The sequence below is a fragment of the Filobasidium floriforme genome, assembly GCF_021052385.1.
Source record: "Filobasidium floriforme strain CBS 6241 chromosome Unknown HD553scaffold_4, whole genome shotgun sequence".
Lineage (NCBI taxonomy): Eukaryota > Fungi > Basidiomycota > Tremellomycetes > Filobasidiales > Filobasidiaceae > Filobasidium > Filobasidium floriforme.
The window spans coordinates 592,948-612,496 of NW_025763625.1; the positions used below are offsets into that span (position 1 = coordinate 592,948).

Sequence of the window (19,549 nt, forward strand, 5' to 3'; positions counted from 1 at the left end):
TGGCGATGGTACACCAAGAGTCTCGGGTCAAGGGCCCCGGCCACCAGGAATGATGCCGAGGTGATGTCATCAGCGAGATCACACCAAACCCGACGGATCAGGCCGTATCAACGGGTCTCTTTTCCTGATCACCTTGTTGAATATACGATGATATACGATATCGATGATCGATGTAGAACAATCCGTCTTATCCATTTTATTACAACACCACGGCCGAAACCCTTCTTTGATGTCTGTCCCGACGAGTATCCAACCTACTCGAACCCTTCGATAGTGTTGATAAACTTGGCGAGGTAGACCAATCCCTCGGTGACCTCGGTAGCGGTCTCCCTGATGAGACTGGGAGGGAGTAGGAACCCGAACTGCAACAGCGGCGAATCAGTACCCACCTGGAAGAGAGGAAACCATCGCCCGTCGAAGCGCGTCACTCACTGTACCGGTATCACGCAGCTCGACAGAATAACTCCATCGGATCTTGGCAGATCCGTACGCATAATCGATCGAATCTCCCGACATTCGACTATGATCAAATCTTGCAACCAGTTAGCATCCAACAACAAACAATCTGATTTCGAACTCACTAAACCAGATCACAGGCTTGTCCGGCCTGGTAGACGGTCCCATGCGTGTTCCGCATCGCCTTGGCCACACCGAGACCGGCTTCCATGAGCGTCTCAGCATCCCCAGGGAAATCCGAACACGAGTAAGCATAGGGGAACATGACTGATGCACAAATATTCCGTCCCGCAATCAGTCTCGACATCCTTCTTCCGATTCAGGATCGGCGTAATTCGACTCACAGAGCTGGCCATAACTGTGAATATCGACGAACGCCCTGACATCCCGGATCTCCTTGATCTCCTCCAAGAAATCGGCGACAAGCTTGGTCTCTACCGCCTCAAAAGCAGCGGAACCGGGGTAAGCTTCCGAGCATGGGTTGCTAGCCATCATGTTCGGCGACCATTGGTAGCCCTGTTATACGAGACATGGTAGGAGGTTGAGAAAAGGTCTCGCAGCGTTTGATTCTCGTTGTGAGAGCTTACCCAGTTGGAGTTCATGTCGATACCTGCAGTGTGAAGGTGGTGAGTCTAAACAATGCTGGAACCCATCCAACCGCTAATTTGGCTCACCCTTGCAGTTCCTGTAATCCAAGTCTTGTCTGTTCTTCCTCCACAGCCTCGAATGATCTCGGCTCTGTCGCATCCAATCGCACAATGAGTTAGACATTTGTATCCCGCAGTCAACTGGGTGCTTCAGCTCGGCTTACGTATTCGTAGCCGTCAGGGTTGATCGTAGGCACGATGATGAACTCGTACGTCTCCAGAAGGTGGACGATGTGCGTGTTGAATTGAGCAGCTTGAACCAGGAGATGATGAGCGAAATAGAGCAAGGAAGAGGGAGCGATCCACTGATGTCCGAGAGTGGATTCAAATTAGTTCGGGTCATGCGAAACAAACGGATGTATAAGGTCGTGGTACTCGCCTCTCGGGCATGTTGACCTCCTTGAAGATAGAAAACTCTCGTTTTAGCTTCTTCCACGTTGCCCTTCCTCCTTCCCATCAAAGTTCGAGGCGACCAGTCGATCTCATCCTCGTCGTCACCGGTAGTATTGACAAACTTGTGCAGCCTCAGACCCTCTACATCCCTTCCCTCGGCACTCTTGCCGACGATGAACCTCTTAACCAGCCCGGGGAAGGTCTTTTCCAACTGTTTCCCAAACTCGGTGATGTTGCTCAGGGAATGATAAGCGTCGTGGTAAGGCGATTGCAGGGTGGTAAGATTGAAAGGATCGATCGGAGGGCTTGGTATGGGAGGCTGAGAAGGGGGTGGGCGTCGATGATGTCGGTGATGAGGGCGCGAGAGCAGGGTTTGGAGAAGGTCCGTGTCGACCAAGGGGGAAGTAGGGTGTAAGGAGCGGGGGAGGAGGGAGAAGAAGTGGGACTTGATCTTGGGCGAAAGGAGGATGTCGACATGCGATCGCGATGCGTGCCAGATGTCCAGATCAAGGAGCTAAGATATAGTCATTACGATCAGTACTCCCTTCGTCAGGTAATACAGGAGATTGTGGCGTGGTGCCTACCCGTGCAACTTCCATGACGTGCTTTGCGGCTTTGCCCGCATCGAGACCATCATCCTGCACCTGTTGTCCTCCTAACAGGCTAAGTCGCCAGACCTCATATCCGGTGTAATCTTCCACCTCGTTCGTTGCTCCAACAGCCAAAGGCTCCTCTTCGTGATGGTGTCCGACGGAAAAGGTGGTCTGATGACCGAGATCTTCACGCCGGGGGAGGGCGGGGCTGGCCGGAGACGCACTGGCGCTCAAGGCAAGAACGAGGATGACCGCCACGAGTGCCGTCGTCGAAGAGAGGCAGATACGAAGCGTCTGTCTCATTCTGGATGACTGATGGATGACGGGTCTAAGAATTGAATGGGGCTATTTCGGTTGTCCCAAATGATGAGCCGTATCCTGTCAAGGGAGGTTCCGGCGCCGGCGGGATATCACTTCAATCCGGACGTATGATTTGTCAGACAGAAGAGGAGTACCAAGTGGCTGCTGAGCCGTGATAATATAGTCAATAAATCAGTGGACTTGTTGCCATAGAAGTTGACTCTAGCCTCTGAAGGGCGTTCTACCTGACTGTTGATAACGATCATGAACGTCATGCGAGGAGGAGAGGGAGTTCATCCGCTGAACCAGAGTCGCCTTGCATAACAATTATCCATTTTCGCGTCCGTTCTTCAAGGCCCCCTCCCCCTCTGGGTCTAGGCGGGAATTTCAGCAACCTCTCTCTATTCAACATTTCATAGACAAACGGCTGTCGCAACCCGTCAAACACCTCTCTCAACCGAGCAACCAAATCCTGCCTGAAAGAGGATCACCAAATGCCATGAACAGGAAGACTACAATCGGGGCGTCGGTGCGATCGTTCAGGTCGGGCAGCAGCAGGAAGGCTGGACCTGCGACGACTAGCACGAGATTGCAGTCGCGACCCGTGCGGCAAGCATGTCGTGGGTCAGCCTCCTCCGCCGATGGTCTAGGAGCAGTTTCCGGGATCTCAAAGATTTCGCCTGGCTTAGCAATGGCGTTTCCAGCGATGACTTTACCGTCGTTCGACGTGTTCACGCCCCTCTCGACAATGTTCCTGTCTCATCCGCTACCGACTTATACGGGCAGTATCATTGTCCTCACCCTGCTTACTCGTACCCTCATCACCTTGCCGATCACCATCTGGTCCCGAGCACACATGGTACGATTGAGAAAAATCGTCGCTCCCATCCTCAAGCGCAAGAACACCAACCTCGCTCTCAGCTTGGTCCCGGAATGCAGGAAACTCGGGTTGACGCACAAAGAATACGTGCAGGTGCTTCAGGGGGAGATTAAGAAGGCTAGGAAGGAGACGTTGAAGGAGTATGGTGTTCGACCAAGGTTGACGGCTTTCTTGCCTCCTTTGGTGCACCTGCCCATCTTCCTGGGGCTGTCTCTGACAATCCGGGAAGCTACCCGGCTGGCCACCGAGCTGAATACCGTCTCCATCTCGGCGAACCTGTCTGGGCAGAGCGATGCGGAAGCCATGGCACAGCAAATAGACCCACAGGTTACACAGACCGGTTTGGATAACGCAGCTTCCATCTTGGCCAACACGCCGGACATGACGACCCACCTCGCTGCGTTCTTGCAGGAACATCCTTTCCACCTGACTTCCCTCATCGACCCGGATTCGTCCTTGATCCTTCCGTTCATCGTCGGTATCGCGGCGTTTAGTAACGTCGAGCTCATGCAGACGTGGAGAGACTCGTCGAGGAGCTTGTCGGCCAACCCTGGCTCCGATGCTCATTCGAATGCGGGTGGACAGCGAGGCAAGACGGGCAAGATCGTTCCTGACCCCCGAAGGGAGACTCCGAGACCCAAGAGGAGCGTTCTAGAAGATGCACCTGCTGTAGGTGACGGAGTCGCCGGAGAAGGGGCAGAGAAGAGGGCAGAAGCCATCAGCTTGTCCAGCCGGATAATAGGGTTTGCCTTGCGAGGTCTGGCTGTGGCCAGTGTCGGTTTCGCTGCAGAGGCCCCTGCGGTAAGTTCTAGCAGAATATCGAGCAAGTTCCTTGTGGAATCGAGGCTTATCCGGTGTTGATCACCAGGCCGTGGCAATCTACTGGGCGACATCTACCGTGTATACTCTCGTTCAGAATGGGATCCTCCTGCAACTGGAGAAGCAGGACAAGCTTCCTTTCGTGGTGCCCAAGCGGTTGAGAAAAGCACAGGCAGCACCAATCCCTGAACCTAGCACGAAACATCAGAGCACGCTGCCGAGGCGTCTAGCTAGACGAAGATGAGGACCGAAAACGGCGATGAAGGCCGAATCACGCGCGACTGCACGAAGAAATGGAACCCAGCTTGTATCAAAATCGTGAGTCTCATTGCCGCCGATTTCCTCTTTGTGATGTTTTCCCCTCTCCACACACGTCCCACATAAGCTCCCGCCAATGATCAGAACAAAGAAAATCCGTCAGACTAGCTCCTTCCCTTACAAGGTCGGGGCTCGATGGAACATCACCCAAAGAACAAAACAAACGGGGGAGTGTTTTCCACATGGGGAACAAGAAAACATGATCAAGTCTGAGGCGAAGCCGGGATGTGCTTTCGATCATCATGACGCATTTGTACCGGTACGGGGAGAGCTGCAAGCTAACATGTGGCTAGTCTCTGACCCATAGGATGACACAGTGACCGGGAAGAATCACGGTTTTCCATCGGATTCACTAAAGAACGGGCGATATTTGTAGCATTAGCTCAACCTGAAAACGGATTAATCATGGCCCTCTAACGAAGCATCGAAAGCACGCTCATTCCCTAGTCGTCTCCTACCGGAATCTACCGTATCCGCTATTCTCCAGGTTGGGCAAACCCAAGCCGTATATAGTCCGTATTGGTCTTTTCCCTGGCGAGCCGACATAAATTTCATCAAATGACAATGCATAGAGGAGAGATGTTCTTATAGTACAATCGGCTAACATCCCGCACGAGAATAAAAAGCAGGCGACCGTAATCAGATAAGAGTGGACAAAGGTCCATCGTTCTCGCCATATTACTTCGTATCCCGCTCCTCGTCCTAAAACGAGGAGGGTTGGGTCATCGACCCGGCTCGGTGAGGAATTTCGTGCCGGGCGTCCCTGAAGGGCTGAGCGTAGTGATTTTGCACCGAAAGAGGGGGGTGAGGGGGGTGAAGAAACGGAAGAATCGTTAATGGGGATACCGATCTGTGCAAAACCGAAGACGGGAAGAGATGATGTTCTTGCATGTTCGTTCGTTATATAGTCCAGCCGGACAGTCGTATCGATACAACTTATATTGATCTAAAAGAAGTCAAAAGCGAAAAAAGGGAAGGAAGAGAACACGGTCGTTTTGGTCTACGAATCACGTTCCCTGTTCTGGCTATGGAACTAAGAGTTCGCCACAACCAGACCCAAGGTTAGATATCGATATGACACGAAACAGGAGCAAGAGGGTGGAGTGGACTTGCGATATCTTTGAGTTGACCTTGGGCGTCGTCTACTTGTTTCTGCAAAAACTTGGCCTGCACAATGACAAAAGCTACATCAGCATGCTTGTCTTGCCAATGTCAGAGGAAAAAGAAGCACTGACCTTTTTGGAAAGGTTGGCGAGATCCTCGGTAAGCGTCTTGTCCTCCTCGGTCTGCTGTGCCCTGATGTCTTTACGCGGCTCCATCAAAAACCTGTGGTTCGAAAGGTTCGAAGGGGATGGAATTTTGAGGACCTCTACAGTAAAGCGAGTGAGATGGTTTCGGAACTCACGCCTTGCCGACGCCCTTGTACATCTTGACATCGTCGCCAGCGGGAATCGCATCGAGCTGACGCGTGGTCAATTCGAGGATCCGCTTTTCTCGCGACTTGGCCGCGATCTGACCGTTGACTTGGTTCAGACTTCGCTGGGAGACCACAGCCTGGAGAAGGAGGAAAAAGACGGAAGGAAGGTTTAGATTCTGCGAATTGACAAGACCGGTCCTGCCTGAACGACTTACCTGTTGCTGGATCTGCTGCAGGATCTACTCTGCAAGGGGGCCTCGATCAGCTGACGGCCTCGACCATGGTATAGCTGGAACGCGAGCGGACCTTGTGCAGAGTGTCGTCCGAGAGGTTGGCCATGTCGATAACGATGGGAAGCTGAAGCGGGCAACAAGCTAATTCGTCGTGGGAAATGGCATGGAGCACGGAGGAGGTTTTGAGAATCTGTTTGTGCTGAATTTGAAGCGAGGGCAGGGACACCGATGCAGGGGGGAATCAAGAAATAGGGAGAAGGGGGGGTTAGGGGTCTGGTATCCGCGGTACACTTGCCCGTGTGCGTGTCCCTGGTCGTCATCATCGTAGCACCTGCAAGCACTCTCGCCATCGCTTTCGTATCACATCAATCACATCAATGACGAGCTCGATGAACTGTGCTCTGTCTTCCGAACTGACCACCAAGATCCTCATAGAGTTACATTCTACTACTACGTAGCTGATACTATTGCTGTCATCGTTGAAGTACTCGAGCAACGAAAAAGAGGCCACGATCAGTAGCCCGAAAACGACCTCGATTCCAGCTCGATACATACCGATCAGACAACCATGGAGGCTCTATTCTTCAACGTTAGTTTGGGTTGCCGAAACTCACATTCTTGAGTGCAACACGTTCTGACTGTCTATGTATATATGGTCTGGCTTCTTAGGCGTCGAACGGGTTCCTTGAGGGAGTCGTCCGAGGATACCGAAACTCGCTCTTGACGCAGAACGTGTACAACAACTTGACACAGTGCGAGAACCTGGAAGGTTCGTGTCCCCCTTGTCTCGCTGCACTATTCTGCAGCCTAAGGTAACAGGTAGCTGAACTGCGGTGCCACCTTTTCGATTGTGAACAGACTTCCGATTGCAGCTCTCGGCTACCGATTATGGCAACTTCTTGGCCAACGAGCCTTTGCCCCTTTCCACCGCTGTCATTGCCGAAAAGGTCAGTACGGCGGGTCAGCTGAGCCGTACCAGTCTCGTTGCCGGACATACGCTCACGACGATTATGTGGGGGTGGATCCAGGCCACTCAGAAGCTCGTAGCAGAGTTCAACTACATTCGGACCAACGCCGTCGCACCCCTTTCAACATTTATGGACTACATCACGTTCGTGCATCTACAACTGACCTCGCTACAACTTTCTATCCACTTACTCTCGTGTCAAATTCGGTCTTGCAGCTACTCGTACATGATCGACAACGTCATTCTCTTGACTCTGGGAACATTGCACGAACGGGACACGCACGAGTTGTTGGAGAGGTGTCACCCGCTGGGCGTGTTTGATACCATGCCCGCCCTTTGTGTGGCAACCAACGTCGAGGAACTTTATAACAGTGTCTTGGTCGACACTCCGCTCGGTCAGTAGCTCTCTCCATTTGGGTTGATGTAGATCGGCGTTCTCACGAGATTGGCTCTGTTGCACAGCACCGTACTTCAGGGACTGTCTTTCCGCTCAAGACTTGGACGACCTGAACATCGAGATCATCCGAAACACCCTTTACAAGTCTTACCTCGAGGACTTTTACCAGTTTGTGCAGACGCTCGGAGAGCCTACGAGGGAGAGCATGTCGAAAGTCCTTGCTTTCGAGGCCGATCGACGAACCATCAACAGTGAGTCCGAGCTGAATTCACGTCTGACTGCGCTTCGGAGGTTGGAGGAATTGAACTGTGATTTATTCCGCTCGACCAGTCACCCTGAACAGTTTTGGTACCGAGTTGAGCAAGGAACAGCGGGCCAAGTTGTTCCCTACGATTGGCCGACTGTACCCAGAAGGCAACAACGCCCTCGCCCGCGCCGAAGATGTCGATACCGTCAAGGCCTGTGTCGAGTACATCCCCGAGTACAAGGCGTTCTTCGACAACGCTTCGAAATCGACCGGGTCTGGCGGAGGTGGAGGTATGAATGGAGGCGCCGGAGGAGATGACTCGGATGGGGCTAGTCTGGAGGACGAGTTTTTCAAGCGGGAGGTCTCGATCAACCGGGATACATTCCTGCAACAGTTTGGGCTGGCCGTCTTTTACAGCTTTGTCAAGCTCAAGGAGCAGGTCAGTTCAGGGGGTTCTTTGGGTGTGCCTCTATGCTAGCCGGTCGCTAATAGTACGCGGCATCATTTGAACGAAACAGGAAGTGCGCAATCTGACATGGATAGCAGAGTGCATGTAAGTCACCTTGAGCACTTCCTTGCCATTCAACCGGATCCTAACGCGCTCCGACACTTATAGTATGCAAGATGCCAAGGACCGCATCAACGACTACATCCCATTGTTCTAGATGACAGTATCCGTTGCTTTCCTCTGTATACGTCGTTTACCGGTTTACTCTTTTCATGATCATGTGTTTGTACGACGAGAGCAGTCTTTGCCTAGATTTGGATAGTGGTCAGAGCTATGATCACATCTTATACCTCGAAAACAGTGTTATGCTTCCTTCCCATCGAGCCGGGCTGCAAACGCTCATCAAGCTCTTCTGGTCATATATATATGCTCGTGATAATATAATAGATGTCGTTGAGACGCCGTCACTCCCTTCTATACGATTCTTATGCTAAATGTCCATCGTCTCTATCGTCTCAAACCGCCGTTGCCGAGAAGCCTTCTAGCGAAAAGGCGTCAGGACTTCTCATCGCATCCATTACTCTAAGCAAGGTGACGACGTTGTCGTGATCAGCAGACTGATCTCGAACTCGGGCCGTATAATGCGATGACTCACTCGATAATGCAAGATCCCACCTCCCTCTCGGTCGCTTCACCCGGTATGAGTTGGGAAGAATCGTAGCTCTTCCTCTTGGGCTTCGGTATCCGCTCAATGACTTTGACATTCAGAACCTGACCAGCGTCTCCCAGCGCGGGAATACCCCAGAGCTCCAGCTCTTTGCCATCCCAGTGCAGCCAAGATGGCAACGGGTTACCGTCGGCGCTTTCGATCCTGTATGTCGAAGGCGCGGGTGCTGACCATGTAGCTGCTGACAGTGATACCTGAGGCGGCGGGTTGATGTGAGGATGCAAGTTGAAAGTCTCGTTTGTCTGGGCGATATACCGCCCGTCCGTCAAAGCGCTGCCTGTCGAAATCGGTCGACGGTCCGTTGGAGGCGACATGGTATGCGCGAGGTTCCCAACCTGAGGCAGAGGCGGTGACAAGACCGATTCCTCTGGTTGCGGAACGAAGCGCATCGATTCGGACCTCTGCCCTATCGACAGCGCCTGGCTGTTACGGTCACCAAAGACGATGGCTTCTGCAGGGTATCCTAAGCCAGTCAAATCGCTGGGTGCATATACCGTCGAGGCTCGCTCTCTCGCGCCTTCTTCATCTGCGTCGTCGAAAGCGTCCGAGTTTTCCGCGATCGCCTCTTGCGATGGCGTGCGAGATGCTACCGACAACATGTCCGCTGTAGGAGATTGAGTGAAGCGTTCCCTCGAGGGCATCAGTCGAGCGATACGATGCGCTTCCTGGTGATCAAACGATTGCCTCTCCGCCACGGCCAATACGGCGCTCTCGTCCGACCCCTCATCCTCCTCGGCTACCGGTGCGAAATGGCCCGATTCACCGATGATACGTCCAAGCGCCGACGGTCCAGCGGTGAAACCAGCAGGCGCCCTTGTTGCGAGCTCGTACGATCCGTTCGGACTCGAGCCGCTCCCGCTGATCGTACCGCTGCCAGTATGCGATTCGGAGAAGCTTCCAGTGGCAAACGAAGTATCGCCGGTCCCTGTATGAGTGTGAGTCAAGCTGTCTGGAGTGTGGTCTTCTGACCCGTGGTGATCGTGGAATTCGCTGAAGGTATGACCAGAGAACGTATCGGATGGGGGACGGTTCATGCCAGGGGCCAAGGCATTGCGTGGGTAACGCGGTGTGAAGTCGCTGCGAGGACGAGGAACCGAAGGAGCGGAAGACAGGGGTCTGCCATTCGCATCTCTGTAAGGTGCATGAGCTCCCTCTGCAGATGACCATTGGAAGGTTTCCCTGCTCTCCCAGCTAGCCCGGCTTTCCGAAGTCGAACCGAAGCTGTGCGTAAAGTCGCTAGCTGCACCAGGCGGCAGGAGGCTATCGTTGCGGATGATCTCGCCAGGTACTGGCGATGGGTACTCCAATGGGGGCACAGACTGATTGCTACCGATCGATTTTCTCTTTTCGGCTCCATCCCATTGCAAGATCCCCCTCATGGCGTCCATCTGCCTCGGCTTCTCGTTCTCTCCATCAACCACAGCACGGACAGGAACGGTAGGTCCATCTGCGCTCGGACGGTGAGCATAGATGCTGTTGAATGTTGGCACCTCGCCGTTCTGCAGCCTAGCACTCTCGCTCCTTGGCAGCGTCGTGTTAGGGTTGGCGCCAAACATGGCAAAGTTGGCGACGCTGAAGGGGTTACGATCCGCCTTGGGCGATTTGACCATCCCGGCGAAACTTTCGGTGCTCTTTCTCGACTTGTCCAAGGTCTTCTTTTCCGACTTTTGCTTGCGCCGACGGCAACAGCAAAAGAAGATCAAGGCGGCGAGAAGTGCAACTCCGAGCAGACCAAAGACGACACCCAAGGCGATCTTGGCGCCCGTGGACAGGCCCCCTTTGCTACCCTTGGCCTTGGCCGATGAGCTCGGGCTCTCCGAAGAAGTAGGCGCAGGAATGGCCGCAGTAGGCAAACCAGCGAGATCGAGGTTGAGGTTGGCAACCGAGACCAGGTTGGTCCTGGCATCCGTAGCCGAGATCTGGACGATCGCCCTCGCGTCCGCTCGTTTGAGCAACTTTCGTCTCCTGTGATCGTGCCTCCTCCTCGTGATGGTGCTGCTCTGATTCGGCGGGGTTCCCGACAGCTCAAAGGTTTTGTCGTCGAGCTTGATCCATTCGGTGTAGTTGGAACTGGGCGACACGGCAAGGGAGAGCGAGCTGATAGCGCTAGCGTTCCTGATGTACGGTTTCAGGTCGTAACTGAATGCGTCCCCGAGCTGAGCAGTAGCATTGGGCAGCGAGATGGCATTGAAAAGGGAAGGCTCGATCGAAATGGGAAGGTAGACGGTCGTGTTGGCAGTGGTCCCGTTGACTTCGTCTGCGATCATGACCGGGATATACAGAGGATCCATCGTCCCGTTGATATACTTGTCCGGGGTCGTTCCGCTTAGAGACAAGGTTGAGCTATTTACCCGAGGGGTGAGCTGATCAATTATCGTTTTTTCCGAGATGACCCGACGCACGGGAACTCACGCATCGAATGTCAACCACTCCATCCCCTCCAAATTTACCGAGACGTCCAGATCCCCCGCATTAGTCACCCGCTCTCCATTCACATTCACCGCACTGAGATCCAACTTGTAGTTCACATTCGTCCCTGCGACCGTGGTGATGTTCCCCACGCCGGCCGTCTCCGGAACATCGATAAACGCAGTAGAGACCTGGATGGTAAACCCGTTCTGCACTGCGCCGTAGCCCCAGTAGTCCGATCCGGTCACGACGATGACGTAGGTCCCCTCTTCCGGAGCTACTCCGGAAAAGGTCACGGTCTGGTTATCAAAGTTTAACCAGGAGGGGAGCTCGGTCGTCCCCCTCAAATAGGCCGAGTAGAAGATGTTCGTGTTGACGGCGTCGTAACCCGGTCGGAAGGTGCTCTGCTGGAAACCCATCGAGAAAGAATAGTACGGATGCAGCAGGACTCCATCATTGGAAGGCAAGGCGGTGGCAGTGTTAAAATTGTGCAATGCAGGGTTTCCGATCTGGGAGTCGAATCCACGATGAACCCCTGGAGCGTCGTTGCTCGTGACGAGGATCTTGAAGGAATCTTGCGTCACGCTCCCATCCGTCGCAGAGACAGTGATGGCTACCTCGCCATTGTCATTCGTCCCGGGGGACCCATAAAATGCGAGCGAGATCGGGTCGAAAGACAACCACGAAGGCAGGGCAGAGGTGGTATAGTTGATGGCACCCGAGGCAGTCGTGAATGTGTCCTGGTAGATGGACCAAGAATAGGCCTTGTCGATCCGGGCTACGAGGGGGAGTTGATCTTGGATAGGATAGTTGAGAGTGGGTGCAGCGGAAGCGAAGGCGAGAAGGGAGACGAAAAGGACGAGGACGGAGGTGGAGACCATCTTGTTGTAATGGAAAATGGTTTTATGGTGGAATGTCGCAACGTTTGTGATTGAGGCGTGACTAGCACGGGTTATACTAGCTCTAGGCTGTAGTAAGGTATATCCAGAATGAACCCTTCAAGGATCACGTAGAGAATAGTCGTCGAGATTCGCTCTGAATCGATCAGAGGTGGACCGGCCAGATGGGGGTGTACAGTCAACAGTCCAGCTGAGAGGAGTCGAGAAGAGAAGGGAGAGGGCGGTTCGTGATCCGGATTTCTTATTGCATGCTGTTCTTTCTCCTATTTCTGTCTATCGTCGGTCGAGCTGGCTTGTTTCTAGGTCTAGGCTGGAATGTTGTTGGGAGGGAGGACTAGGTCAATGTCAGGTCGTGAGTCGTGATTGCTGAAAGAGTGTCGCCTTGGAAGGTGGTCAAAGGTTTCCGGAACGTTTTGTCGAGGTGACACTTGCGAGATCCTATCTCTTGTCAAAGTGAGGGGAGGGGGTTGCCGTGATTGAGAGGAAGCAGGGGTTCCAGAGTCTGAGGGGGATAGGGAATAGGGGTTGCTGAGGCTTGGATGTGAAGCACACTCACTCACTCGCAAAGGATTTGTTGACGAAGCACAGCGACGGGGCAACTTTTGGAACATGATCGCGCTAAAACGCGTCTCTTCTTCAGGCACGCACGCGAGGGGAAGGGGATCATCGCCCGAAGCCATCGTCACACGATCACAGGCAGGAGAGGGCAGCAGCAGCATCAATGCGACGCGTTCGACTTGGTGGCGTCACATTACGTTATGGCCGGTCGGTCGGAAGCTTCATGGTGGTTTCACGACACCAAGATGTACCCGTATACGTGGTCAATCCGCGAATCCGTCTGTGATCTGCGAGCTGTGGTCAGACTCCGAAGACGTTCAGCAGACGATAATTGGTTCGTAAACTCGAAGGCGCGACATGGGTACATAGGATTGATGGTGGTCGTACATGTGCAGATGGACTAATCAGGTGGATCCTGGTTCAAATAGGTAGGATGGCAACCGCATGACCCGTTTAGAGACTACATGTCGAAGGTCTTCCATCCCTTGTAAGAACCATCCACGGCAACGTACCGGTCTGAAGTATGACGGAAGTAGTAGAGTCCCGACCACTCGCAGTAATAAGCTGTATAGCCGGATTCACCGTCGGTGGTCGACTCGACGACTGCGATACGAGTATTCGACCCGATCTCGAGCACTTTCCCCTGACCAAAAGATGTAGACCCTTGACCTTGTTGCTTGGAGTCCAGTTCTTCATGCTTTGCTATGAGATTGTCATAAGTCGCTTCAACAAATGAGTCCTTGTCATGGAAGCGGGTTGCGTTACTTTCTGCGGTCCGGGCCTGTCGGCAAAGTTCGGTTGATGCGGTGAAACTGGGGTCGGAACGATCGTCGGGCGTGAAGAAGCGGCTAGTGATGGATGAACTCATTGGTGATCCTTTCCTGCTGATCGTCTCCTGTTGGCGGTGGAAGTGCGCAGATGAGGTTGTTGCAAGCGATCTTTCTCTCAGCATAAGCCAAGGGCAGAAGAGCTCATCATTAACCGAAAGTGTGAGTGATACTTATAGCCTGACCTTCACACCAACCGAGAGTCAGCACGACATGAGGCTGTGCTATCTTCCTTTGTGATCAAATCAAGCCTCAGTGGTAGATGTCACGTCATACAACGCTGGCACGCCACAGCGGCCAACGCATCACGGCAAACGGCGGGTCGCTATGATATCGCCGTGAAGAAGCTACTATCGTCGTACCGCAGACCGTCTATGAGACGGAGGAGGGAGGGCCTGCGGAGCCCGATCATCTGATGAGAGGACATAAGCAAATGACTCACGTGTACAGGTTCTGCATGGGAGTTGACCTATGCTGCCTGGTCACTGCAGCCAGAGGAACGGGCAAAGAAGGACTGGTCGACGGAAGGTGCCGATCTACAAAGCTTTTTGTTTTGCATTAACGGCTTTCAGGCAATATATGGTACGTATCTCAGGCCAAGAACGTAGTGATCAGCTTCAGGGAGTAAATGATAAGGAACCAACAGTTTGATCTGGCCGATCAGGCGGTACGATTCTGGGTCGCGTTTATTCGCCTGAACGTGGCAGCATTGCTGTCGATTCAAGTCCGACCTCTGGTAAATCGCCTAACAGAATATCAGAACTCATGTAAAAGGTACTAGCTACCCATACGATTATTGACAGGAAGAAATGCTGAAATAACGTCGGAGTCGTGGCTGAAAACTCTGGGTATTACACAGCATTTTACTTGCGGTCGAGCCTCTCGTCCTGGGCAACGTCTTTCAGATTCACTTGCGTACTACGTTTCTTCCACAGCTTGCCGCCCTTGCAGAGAATGTCGCCTTGAGCGTTCCTGAAGAACCACTCGCGCTGTTCGGTTACAAAAGCTGTTCCGCCCTGTCCGTCTTGACGTACTCCTAGGACCTGGATAGATTCCTGTCCGTGATTAATCACGTAGGCTGCAGCCATTCTCTCCGCCGCATAACCTTGACAAGTCTTGAGCCACCCGTCATAGAATTTCTTCCGATTCTCGTATAACTCGATCCTCGCTAATTTTCTCGGGATTGCCTTGGCGGCTCGAGACCCGGCAGGGTATGAGAGTCCTTCCAGGATACTCTTTCTGCTCCTCTGCTTGGGATCAAGCATGTTTGCTTCGTTTACGACAGTGTCTTCAGCCGTGTCGAGGTCGTTGCTGAGATCGATATCGTTTGTTTCGGTGGCAAAGGATTCCCCGGTTTGACTGGCGGTGTCAGAGGGTGAGGACGTGGACGCGGGAAGGCTCCCGTGAGCTGTACCCATAGGTTGAGACAAGTCTAGCATTGATCGGCACCTCGAGGAATCCTTCCAGACGGATGATCTTTATGGCACCGGGAGGTTCAAAACGGAAACATATCTGAATGATTATACACGACGCAGTATCTTGTATGGGCCTTTTATATGAGTATATGTCAGCTCACCAACAAGAAGCAGAATCTCGCCCGTATCATGACCTCCTTTCACGGGTCAGTGGCTGTTATGATGAACGTGAAGGTATCGAGCTTCTCAGGTGGGACAGAGGTGATCTTGCTCAATACGTGACATTCGGCTCGATGCCTACGGAACCACGATTCGTGCCTTCTCTAGGATACCGATCAGTCAGTTCTGTCAAGATATGCGTGCCAGGCCGTTGGAACTATCCAGCAAGCAGGATCTGGTTCCGAGGAAGTTGCAGTATGCTCTTTCTGACCTGAAGATGCTAAGTCGGTTGCCCTTAAGATTGCCCGATGCAAGATTGCGCTACGAGGAGATCCTCGTCAGCATGCTTGCCGACTGGTAAGAGGTAGAGCCTATTTTGATCACCTGTACTACATCGCTTACGGCTCTGACGGCCTTACATACAGGTGATTTGTGACACAAGAAGTAAAGATCGAGCAGGTGGCAGGGGCACATCAGTGTCTATCTACTTGGCATCGGGGCAGATCGAGACAGTTGCGCCATAGCGACACCATCGAGTTGTGTACGTCTTCATTCTATTTACCTCTCACGGTCAATTCATAGCGCTCGACCGACCGGTCGAACGTGACCGTCATAGTCGCAGATCACGTCATCTCACCACGATCTTTGCGATCAGTACAGTAGTGCCAAAGGCAGAAAAAGGACTGGGTGATATCACACCTCGCCGATCGAAAATGCGGTTCGGCGGAGACGGGGCATCGGTATCAAGCCATGTAGACATGGTCAGCCGCAAAGAATGACTCAGAACCCATGCGCCAACGCGTTCTTCCTTTGAGGGACTCTTGAGACGCGACAGATGCCTGGTCAGACAGTCTATAACGATCATAGAGACAGGATGAGCGATCAGCCAGGGCGTCTGATACGCCCTTGTTGGGAAGGGACAGGTCAGAGTGATTGTTGGTATACCAAGCCGCTTTCTTCGGACCGCACGCGGAACACTCGTGCTGCTGTACTTGCGATAAGCGCGATAATATAATGTTAATATGTTCCAAGGAGTAATTGCGTTTCAAACCACGCGCGCGACCGCCCACGGTCTTTCCACTACGAGTCCATGCTTCAACCATTGCGATCGCCTGAAGAACTGTCCGCAAGAAGTATATGACCATGAAAGAGGAGGGCTAAAGTGCTACATCACCCATCTAGACATACGCCAGCTGATATCTGCTATGAGAGCCCGATCGGTTACGGGCCCAATCAGCTGGACAACTGGTTCATCAGTCCTCAAGAGGCTCGGCATTGATAAAGGGCGTTGGCCAAAGAATCGCCTCGTGTATCCTAGCCCTGACCGGCTGACCGATCTCCCAGCGTCTCAGTCCGCCGTCGAGCACGATATCGCCCTGAGAAAGGTGGACACGCAGGGCGAGATCAGGGACATACAACGAAGTGGACCGCCGTTTTCTGATGGCAGAGTAATCCGTCACGGCAGTGACGATACCGGTGACGTCGTGCAGGTTGACTCCGTTGGCCATACTACCACCCTGATCCAGAGCGCGCTTCACCGCCAGCGCCTTCCAGAAAGCTCGAGACGCCAGGTCTAACCGCCTGATCCGCCTATCCGCCTTGTTGGTATATACACACAGCCTTTCCATGTGCGCCTCGTCAAAGAGGGGCTTGCCAGCTGACGGAACCAAAGCCTGCTTAATCTGCCAGTGACCAATCATGTCGGAAAAGCGACGCAAGGGCGAAGTGACACGCGAGTAACCGCCATGTTGCGCGGAGATGCCAAGAATCCAATGATCAATCGGCCTGGGACTGGGTGGTGCGCCTCGTACAAACATGCCAAGCCTGGCTACGTCTAGCTGGGATGTCGCAAGGGTAACAGGGTCCCTCTTCTTCAACAAGTCTTGAATGGCCATCTCCGAAGTCCAGCCCTCGGGCAATCCCCTTTGAGGGATATACGGCACATTGCTTCCTCTGTACGGCAACGCAAGGTCTCGCTCGCTAGCAAATTTCCCCGCCACCTGACCCGCAAGAATCATGCATTCCGAGACCAAGATCCGTGAAGGAGCATGTGGATGGTCAGGCATTTGCCATTCGACGTTGGTAGTCTCGCCAGAGCGTGCGACCGCAACCTCGGCTTCGCTAACAAACCATTCCAGGCCCGAATGAGCGAGCCGTCGTCGTCGAACGGTCTGTGCCAGCGAATGCAGGTCACGTAGATCCTGCGAGCATGCGTCGTCAAGGCCATGCGCTTGACTACCTCCTTGCAAGACGTCGTCAACGGAGCTGTATGTGATCGTCTTAACATTCTGGACCATCCCCGCTCTGATCTGGTAGTCCAACAGTTCCCCATTTCCGGTGACTTTGGCGGAGAAGGTGAGAACGACTTGAGGTGCACGCTGGTCCCGCTTAGCTCCCAAACTCATGGCGGACATGACGAGCTCATTGGGCATCATCGGCCTCGCCCCGTCCCCTGCGGCATAGAAAGTCGACCCGTGACGCATTGCTCGCGAAGTGATATCGTCTTCTGGGGCGAGCCAACGTGTAGGATCCGCTATATGAACATGAATCCATCTGTCCGACGATCCCGGAATACGTTCTAACGAGATCCCGTCATCCAGTTCTTTGGCATCGGCGGAATCGATAACGTAGACGGGCAAAGACCCAAAATCATGTCGTAGCGACTCATGGGTATCCGGCAAGTTAAGCTGTGCCTCCAGACTATCCGTTGACGACGTATGAACCGGTGCGGTGTAGGATCCGGACGGTCTCAGCCGCAAGTCCCCTTCTTTGTCCTCCAGGTCCCTCAATTTGAAGGCTGTAATATTCCCCGAGTTTCCAATCTCGCCCATTTCCCACAGGAACCGCATCAGGGTCCCCATGTCCAGCAAATCAACCTTGTAGAGATTTGTGGCACCCAATATGGCAGGTACAAACGACCAGTAGGGCGACCTTTGAATGGTTCGCTGTTCCAGTATCCGTTGCTTGAATAATCTCAATAGCCGCTTGCTGCTCTGCGAAAGGGTGGGGTCAGGCTGAGGATCCTGATTATCTGATTCTCTCCGGACCAGGACAATCTCTCTGCATTTCTCGATGAATTCCCGCACTTCAGCTGCAGCATCACTGTCTGGCGCTGTCTCCCAAGCCTGAAACGCCTTCTTTCCCGCCTCGAGATCGTCCACCATCCATCCTGGTCTGGCAGCAAATTTGCCCGAGATCTTCATATCGCTCTCGTCCGCTTGAAACAAGTCCGGCCGGGACATCAAGATCGTATGTAAAGCGAACCTCGCCATCTCGTCCTGGCTCCCTCCGAACCGTTTAGTCAGGACATCTTCGCATGTCAAAGCCGGCCAGATATTTCGGTCAGCCAGGTGAGCGTTCTCAGCATGCGCTTCCTCCCAAAGCGATTCCGGCTGAAAACAACCGGAACGATCCCGTAATAATCGCCCAGTTTGACGTTCAGCGGCAATCTGTATTTTCCGCAATTTTCGGCTGAGGATACGACGGGCTTCACTCCGCTTTGCCATCACGAGCCGGATCTCTTCTTTCTCAGAGGCATCCGTCGTTTCTATCGGGAACATAGCGTCGAGGGAAAAGGCCCTTTCGACGACATCCAGAGGAACCTGCATGTCGATCTCGTCCGGACCCACGGTCTCCCTCTCTTTGCCCTTCTTGGAGACCGGTTTGGATGAGTTGGGGCGAAAGACGAATTGGACGTCTTCTTCGGAACAGGGCACGACTTGGCCAGAAGAGTCCATGATCATGAATCGAATACGGTTTGCAGCGATGGCAGTGGCCAAGACGATACCGATGAACGACGTCTGTGATCTGTTGGTGAGAAGCGCACAGGTCAGAGACTTGGTCGAGTCTGCAATACAAAGTACTAGTGGCCCTACCGTCTGCATTCAACGATGACCCCTCGTCGAACTTTCGACCGGTCGAGAATACTCATAGTCGGCTCTTCCTTCTCGTCGGGAACGACTTCGAACGAGTCGATATGCTCGGCATCTGGTCCAGAGACAAAAGCTCTAGCCTCTTCCGAGTACGATGTTGCCGCCATAGTCCATGCTATAGGAGTCCGATTTGACCTGTCCGTCGAAGGAACAATGTTTGCCCCGGTCGTTCGCCTCGCCGACTTTTCTTGCCTCGCAACTGAAGACGTAGAGATGAACGTCCGAACGGCATGCCTCCTTGGCGACACGCCCGACTTTGCCACATCGGTCAGCAGCCGTAACGATCGATGAGCAGAGGCCTTCATGCTGTGGCTGATGAGATCAATGAGAGGAAGGCAGAAGCTGCAGATAGAGAGTGGTTGATCAGGGAACCGGTCTCGAGTTGAACTCTAAAGATTCGATCGATGAGGTCCTCGAGTGAGTGAGCCTGACATGTAATCACGTGACACCTCCATCTCGGTGACAGTGAGTACCCTCGATGTCTGATGTGAGGTAATTGATCATCATG

At 53.3% G+C, this 19,549-nt stretch overlaps 7 protein-coding genes across 7 annotated transcripts; 3 read left to right on the forward strand and 4 right to left on the reverse strand.

Moving 5' to 3' along the window:
* Positions 1-136: 136 nt before the first annotated feature.
* On the reverse strand, positions 137-2,607 carry HD553DRAFT_306426 (uncharacterized protein). Its single transcript, XM_046179270.1, has 9 exons — positions 2,081-2,607; positions 1,483-2,010; positions 1,268-1,408; positions 1,131-1,194; positions 1,044-1,066; positions 801-972; positions 582-723; positions 433-520; positions 137-362 (listed from the first exon to the last, which is right to left on the reverse strand). The coding sequence occupies exons 1-9, from the start codon at positions 2,390-2,392 to the stop codon at positions 255-257; spliced, it is 1,578 nt and encodes a 525-aa protein (XP_046038842.1). The 5' UTR covers positions 2,393-2,607; the 3' UTR covers positions 137-254.
* Positions 2,608-3,095: 488 nt separating this feature from the next.
* On the forward strand, positions 3,096-4,332 carry HD553DRAFT_339789 (uncharacterized protein; the record flags this gene model as incomplete). The annotated part of the gene is made up of 2 exons (XM_046182473.1): positions 3,096-4,070; positions 4,138-4,332. The coding sequence occupies 2 exons, from the start codon at positions 3,096-3,098 to the stop codon at positions 4,330-4,332; spliced, it is 1,170 nt and encodes a 389-aa protein (XP_046038843.1).
* Positions 4,333-5,268: 936 nt separating this feature from the next.
* On the reverse strand, positions 5,269-6,242 carry HD553DRAFT_306431 (Prefoldin). The gene is made up of 6 exons (XM_046179271.1): positions 6,130-6,242; positions 6,039-6,062; positions 5,812-5,960; positions 5,642-5,732; positions 5,520-5,573; positions 5,269-5,439 (listed from the first exon to the last, which is right to left on the reverse strand). Exons 1-6 carry the CDS (start codon positions 6,160-6,162, stop codon positions 5,407-5,409), a joined length of 384 nt encoding a protein of 127 aa, XP_046038844.1. The 5' UTR covers positions 6,163-6,242; the 3' UTR covers positions 5,269-5,406.
* A 12-nt stretch (positions 6,243-6,254) lies between these two features.
* Positions 6,255-8,793, forward strand: HD553DRAFT_306435 (putative vacuolar ATP synthase subunit D). Its single transcript, XM_046179272.1, has 9 exons — positions 6,255-6,645; positions 6,726-6,825; positions 6,915-7,003; positions 7,085-7,167; positions 7,240-7,418; positions 7,486-7,671; positions 7,751-8,106; positions 8,186-8,220; positions 8,284-8,793. Exons 1-9 carry the CDS (start codon positions 6,625-6,627, stop codon positions 8,330-8,332), a joined length of 1,098 nt encoding a protein of 365 aa, XP_046038845.1. The 5' UTR covers positions 6,255-6,624; the 3' UTR covers positions 8,333-8,793.
* On the reverse strand, positions 8,426-12,293 carry HD553DRAFT_176749 (uncharacterized protein). Its single transcript, XM_046176930.1, has 3 exons — positions 11,255-12,293; positions 8,771-11,185; positions 8,426-8,697 (listed from the first exon to the last, which is right to left on the reverse strand). The coding sequence occupies exons 1-3, from the start codon at positions 12,130-12,132 to the stop codon at positions 8,631-8,633; spliced, it is 3,360 nt and encodes a 1,119-aa protein (XP_046038846.1). The 5' UTR covers positions 12,133-12,293; the 3' UTR covers positions 8,426-8,630.
* Positions 12,294-13,833: 1,540 nt separating this feature from the next.
* Positions 13,834-14,357, forward strand: HD553DRAFT_176835 (uncharacterized protein). Its single transcript, XM_046176931.1, has 2 exons — positions 13,834-14,117; positions 14,182-14,357. The coding sequence occupies exons 1-2, from the start codon at positions 14,007-14,009 to the stop codon at positions 14,314-14,316; spliced, it is 246 nt and encodes an 81-aa protein (XP_046038847.1). The 5' UTR covers positions 13,834-14,006; the 3' UTR covers positions 14,317-14,357.
* Positions 14,358-16,101: 1,744 nt separating this feature from the next.
* Positions 16,102-19,383, reverse strand: HD553DRAFT_281300 (uncharacterized protein). Its single transcript, XM_046178129.1, has 2 exons — positions 18,985-19,383; positions 16,102-18,916 (listed from the first exon to the last, which is right to left on the reverse strand). The coding sequence occupies exons 1-2, from the start codon at positions 19,344-19,346 to the stop codon at positions 16,363-16,365; spliced, it is 2,916 nt and encodes a 971-aa protein (XP_046038848.1). The 5' UTR covers positions 19,347-19,383; the 3' UTR covers positions 16,102-16,362.
* Between the last annotated feature and the right edge of the window lie 166 nt (positions 19,384-19,549).

What these genes read in the sequence shown, in the direction of transcription:
- HD553DRAFT_176835 (XM_046176931.1), top strand. Translation starts at nt 14,007, where the DNA reads ATGCTGCCTGGTCACTGCAGCCAGAGGAACGGGCAAAGAAGGACTGGT. An exon ending in CGGCTTTCAGGCAATATATG is followed by an intron (nt 14,118 to 14,181) that starts GTACGTATCTCA and finishes AGGAACCAACAG; the next exon opens with TTTGATCTGGCCGATCAGGC.
- HD553DRAFT_176749 (XM_046176930.1), bottom strand. Translation starts at nt 12,132, where the DNA reads ATGGTCTCCACCTCCGTCCTCGTCCTTTTCGTCTCCCTTCTCGCCTTC. An exon ending in GAGTGGTTGACATTCGATGC is followed by an intron (nt 11,186 to 11,254) that starts GTGAGTTCCCGT and finishes TCGGGTAAATAG; the next exon opens with CTCAACCTTGTCTCTAAGCG. An exon ending in GTGGGATCTTGCATTATCGA is followed by an intron (nt 8,698 to 8,770) that starts GTGAGTCATCGC and finishes CACCTTGCTTAG; the next exon opens with AGTAATGGATGCGATGAGAA.
- HD553DRAFT_306431 (XM_046179271.1), bottom strand. Translation starts at nt 6,162, where the DNA reads ATGGCCAACCTCTCGGACGACACTCTGCACAAG. An exon ending in TGCAGCAGATCCAGCAACAG is followed by an intron (nt 5,961 to 6,038) that starts GTAAGTCGTTCA and finishes CTCCTTCTCCAG; the next exon opens with GCTGTGGTCTCCCAGCGAAG. An exon ending in TACAAGGGCGTCGGCAAGGC is followed by an intron (nt 5,733 to 5,811) that starts GTGAGTTCCGAA and finishes TTCGAACCACAG; the next exon opens with GTTTTTGATGGAGCCGCGTA.
- HD553DRAFT_306426 (XM_046179270.1), bottom strand. Translation starts at nt 2,392, where the DNA reads ATGAGACAGACGCTTCGTATCTGCCTCTCTTCGACGACGGCACTCGTG. An exon ending in GAGGTCAACATGCCCGAGAG is followed by an intron (nt 1,409 to 1,482) that starts GCGAGTACCACG and finishes CTCGGACATCAG; the next exon opens with TGGATCGCTCCCTCTTCCTT. An exon ending in AGCTGCGTGATACCGGTACA is followed by an intron (nt 363 to 432) that starts GTGAGTGACGCG and finishes CCGCTGTTGCAG; the next exon opens with TTCGGGTTCCTACTCCCTCC.
- HD553DRAFT_281300 (XM_046178129.1), bottom strand. Translation starts at nt 19,346, where the DNA reads ATGAAGGCCTCTGCTCATCGATCGTTACGGCTGCTGACCGATGTGGCA. An exon ending in GTCATCGTTGAATGCAGACG is followed by an intron (nt 18,917 to 18,984) that starts GTAGGGCCACTA and finishes TCTCACCAACAG; the next exon opens with ATCACAGACGTCGTTCATCG.
- HD553DRAFT_306435 (XM_046179272.1), top strand. Translation starts at nt 6,625, where the DNA reads ATGGAGGCTCTATTCTTCAAC. An exon ending in ACAGTGCGAGAACCTGGAAG is followed by an intron (nt 6,826 to 6,914) that starts GTTCGTGTCCCC and finishes GATTGTGAACAG; the next exon opens with ACTTCCGATTGCAGCTCTCG. An exon ending in TTGTCAAGCTCAAGGAGCAG is followed by an intron (nt 8,107 to 8,185) that starts GTCAGTTCAGGG and finishes TGAACGAAACAG; the next exon opens with GAAGTGCGCAATCTGACATG.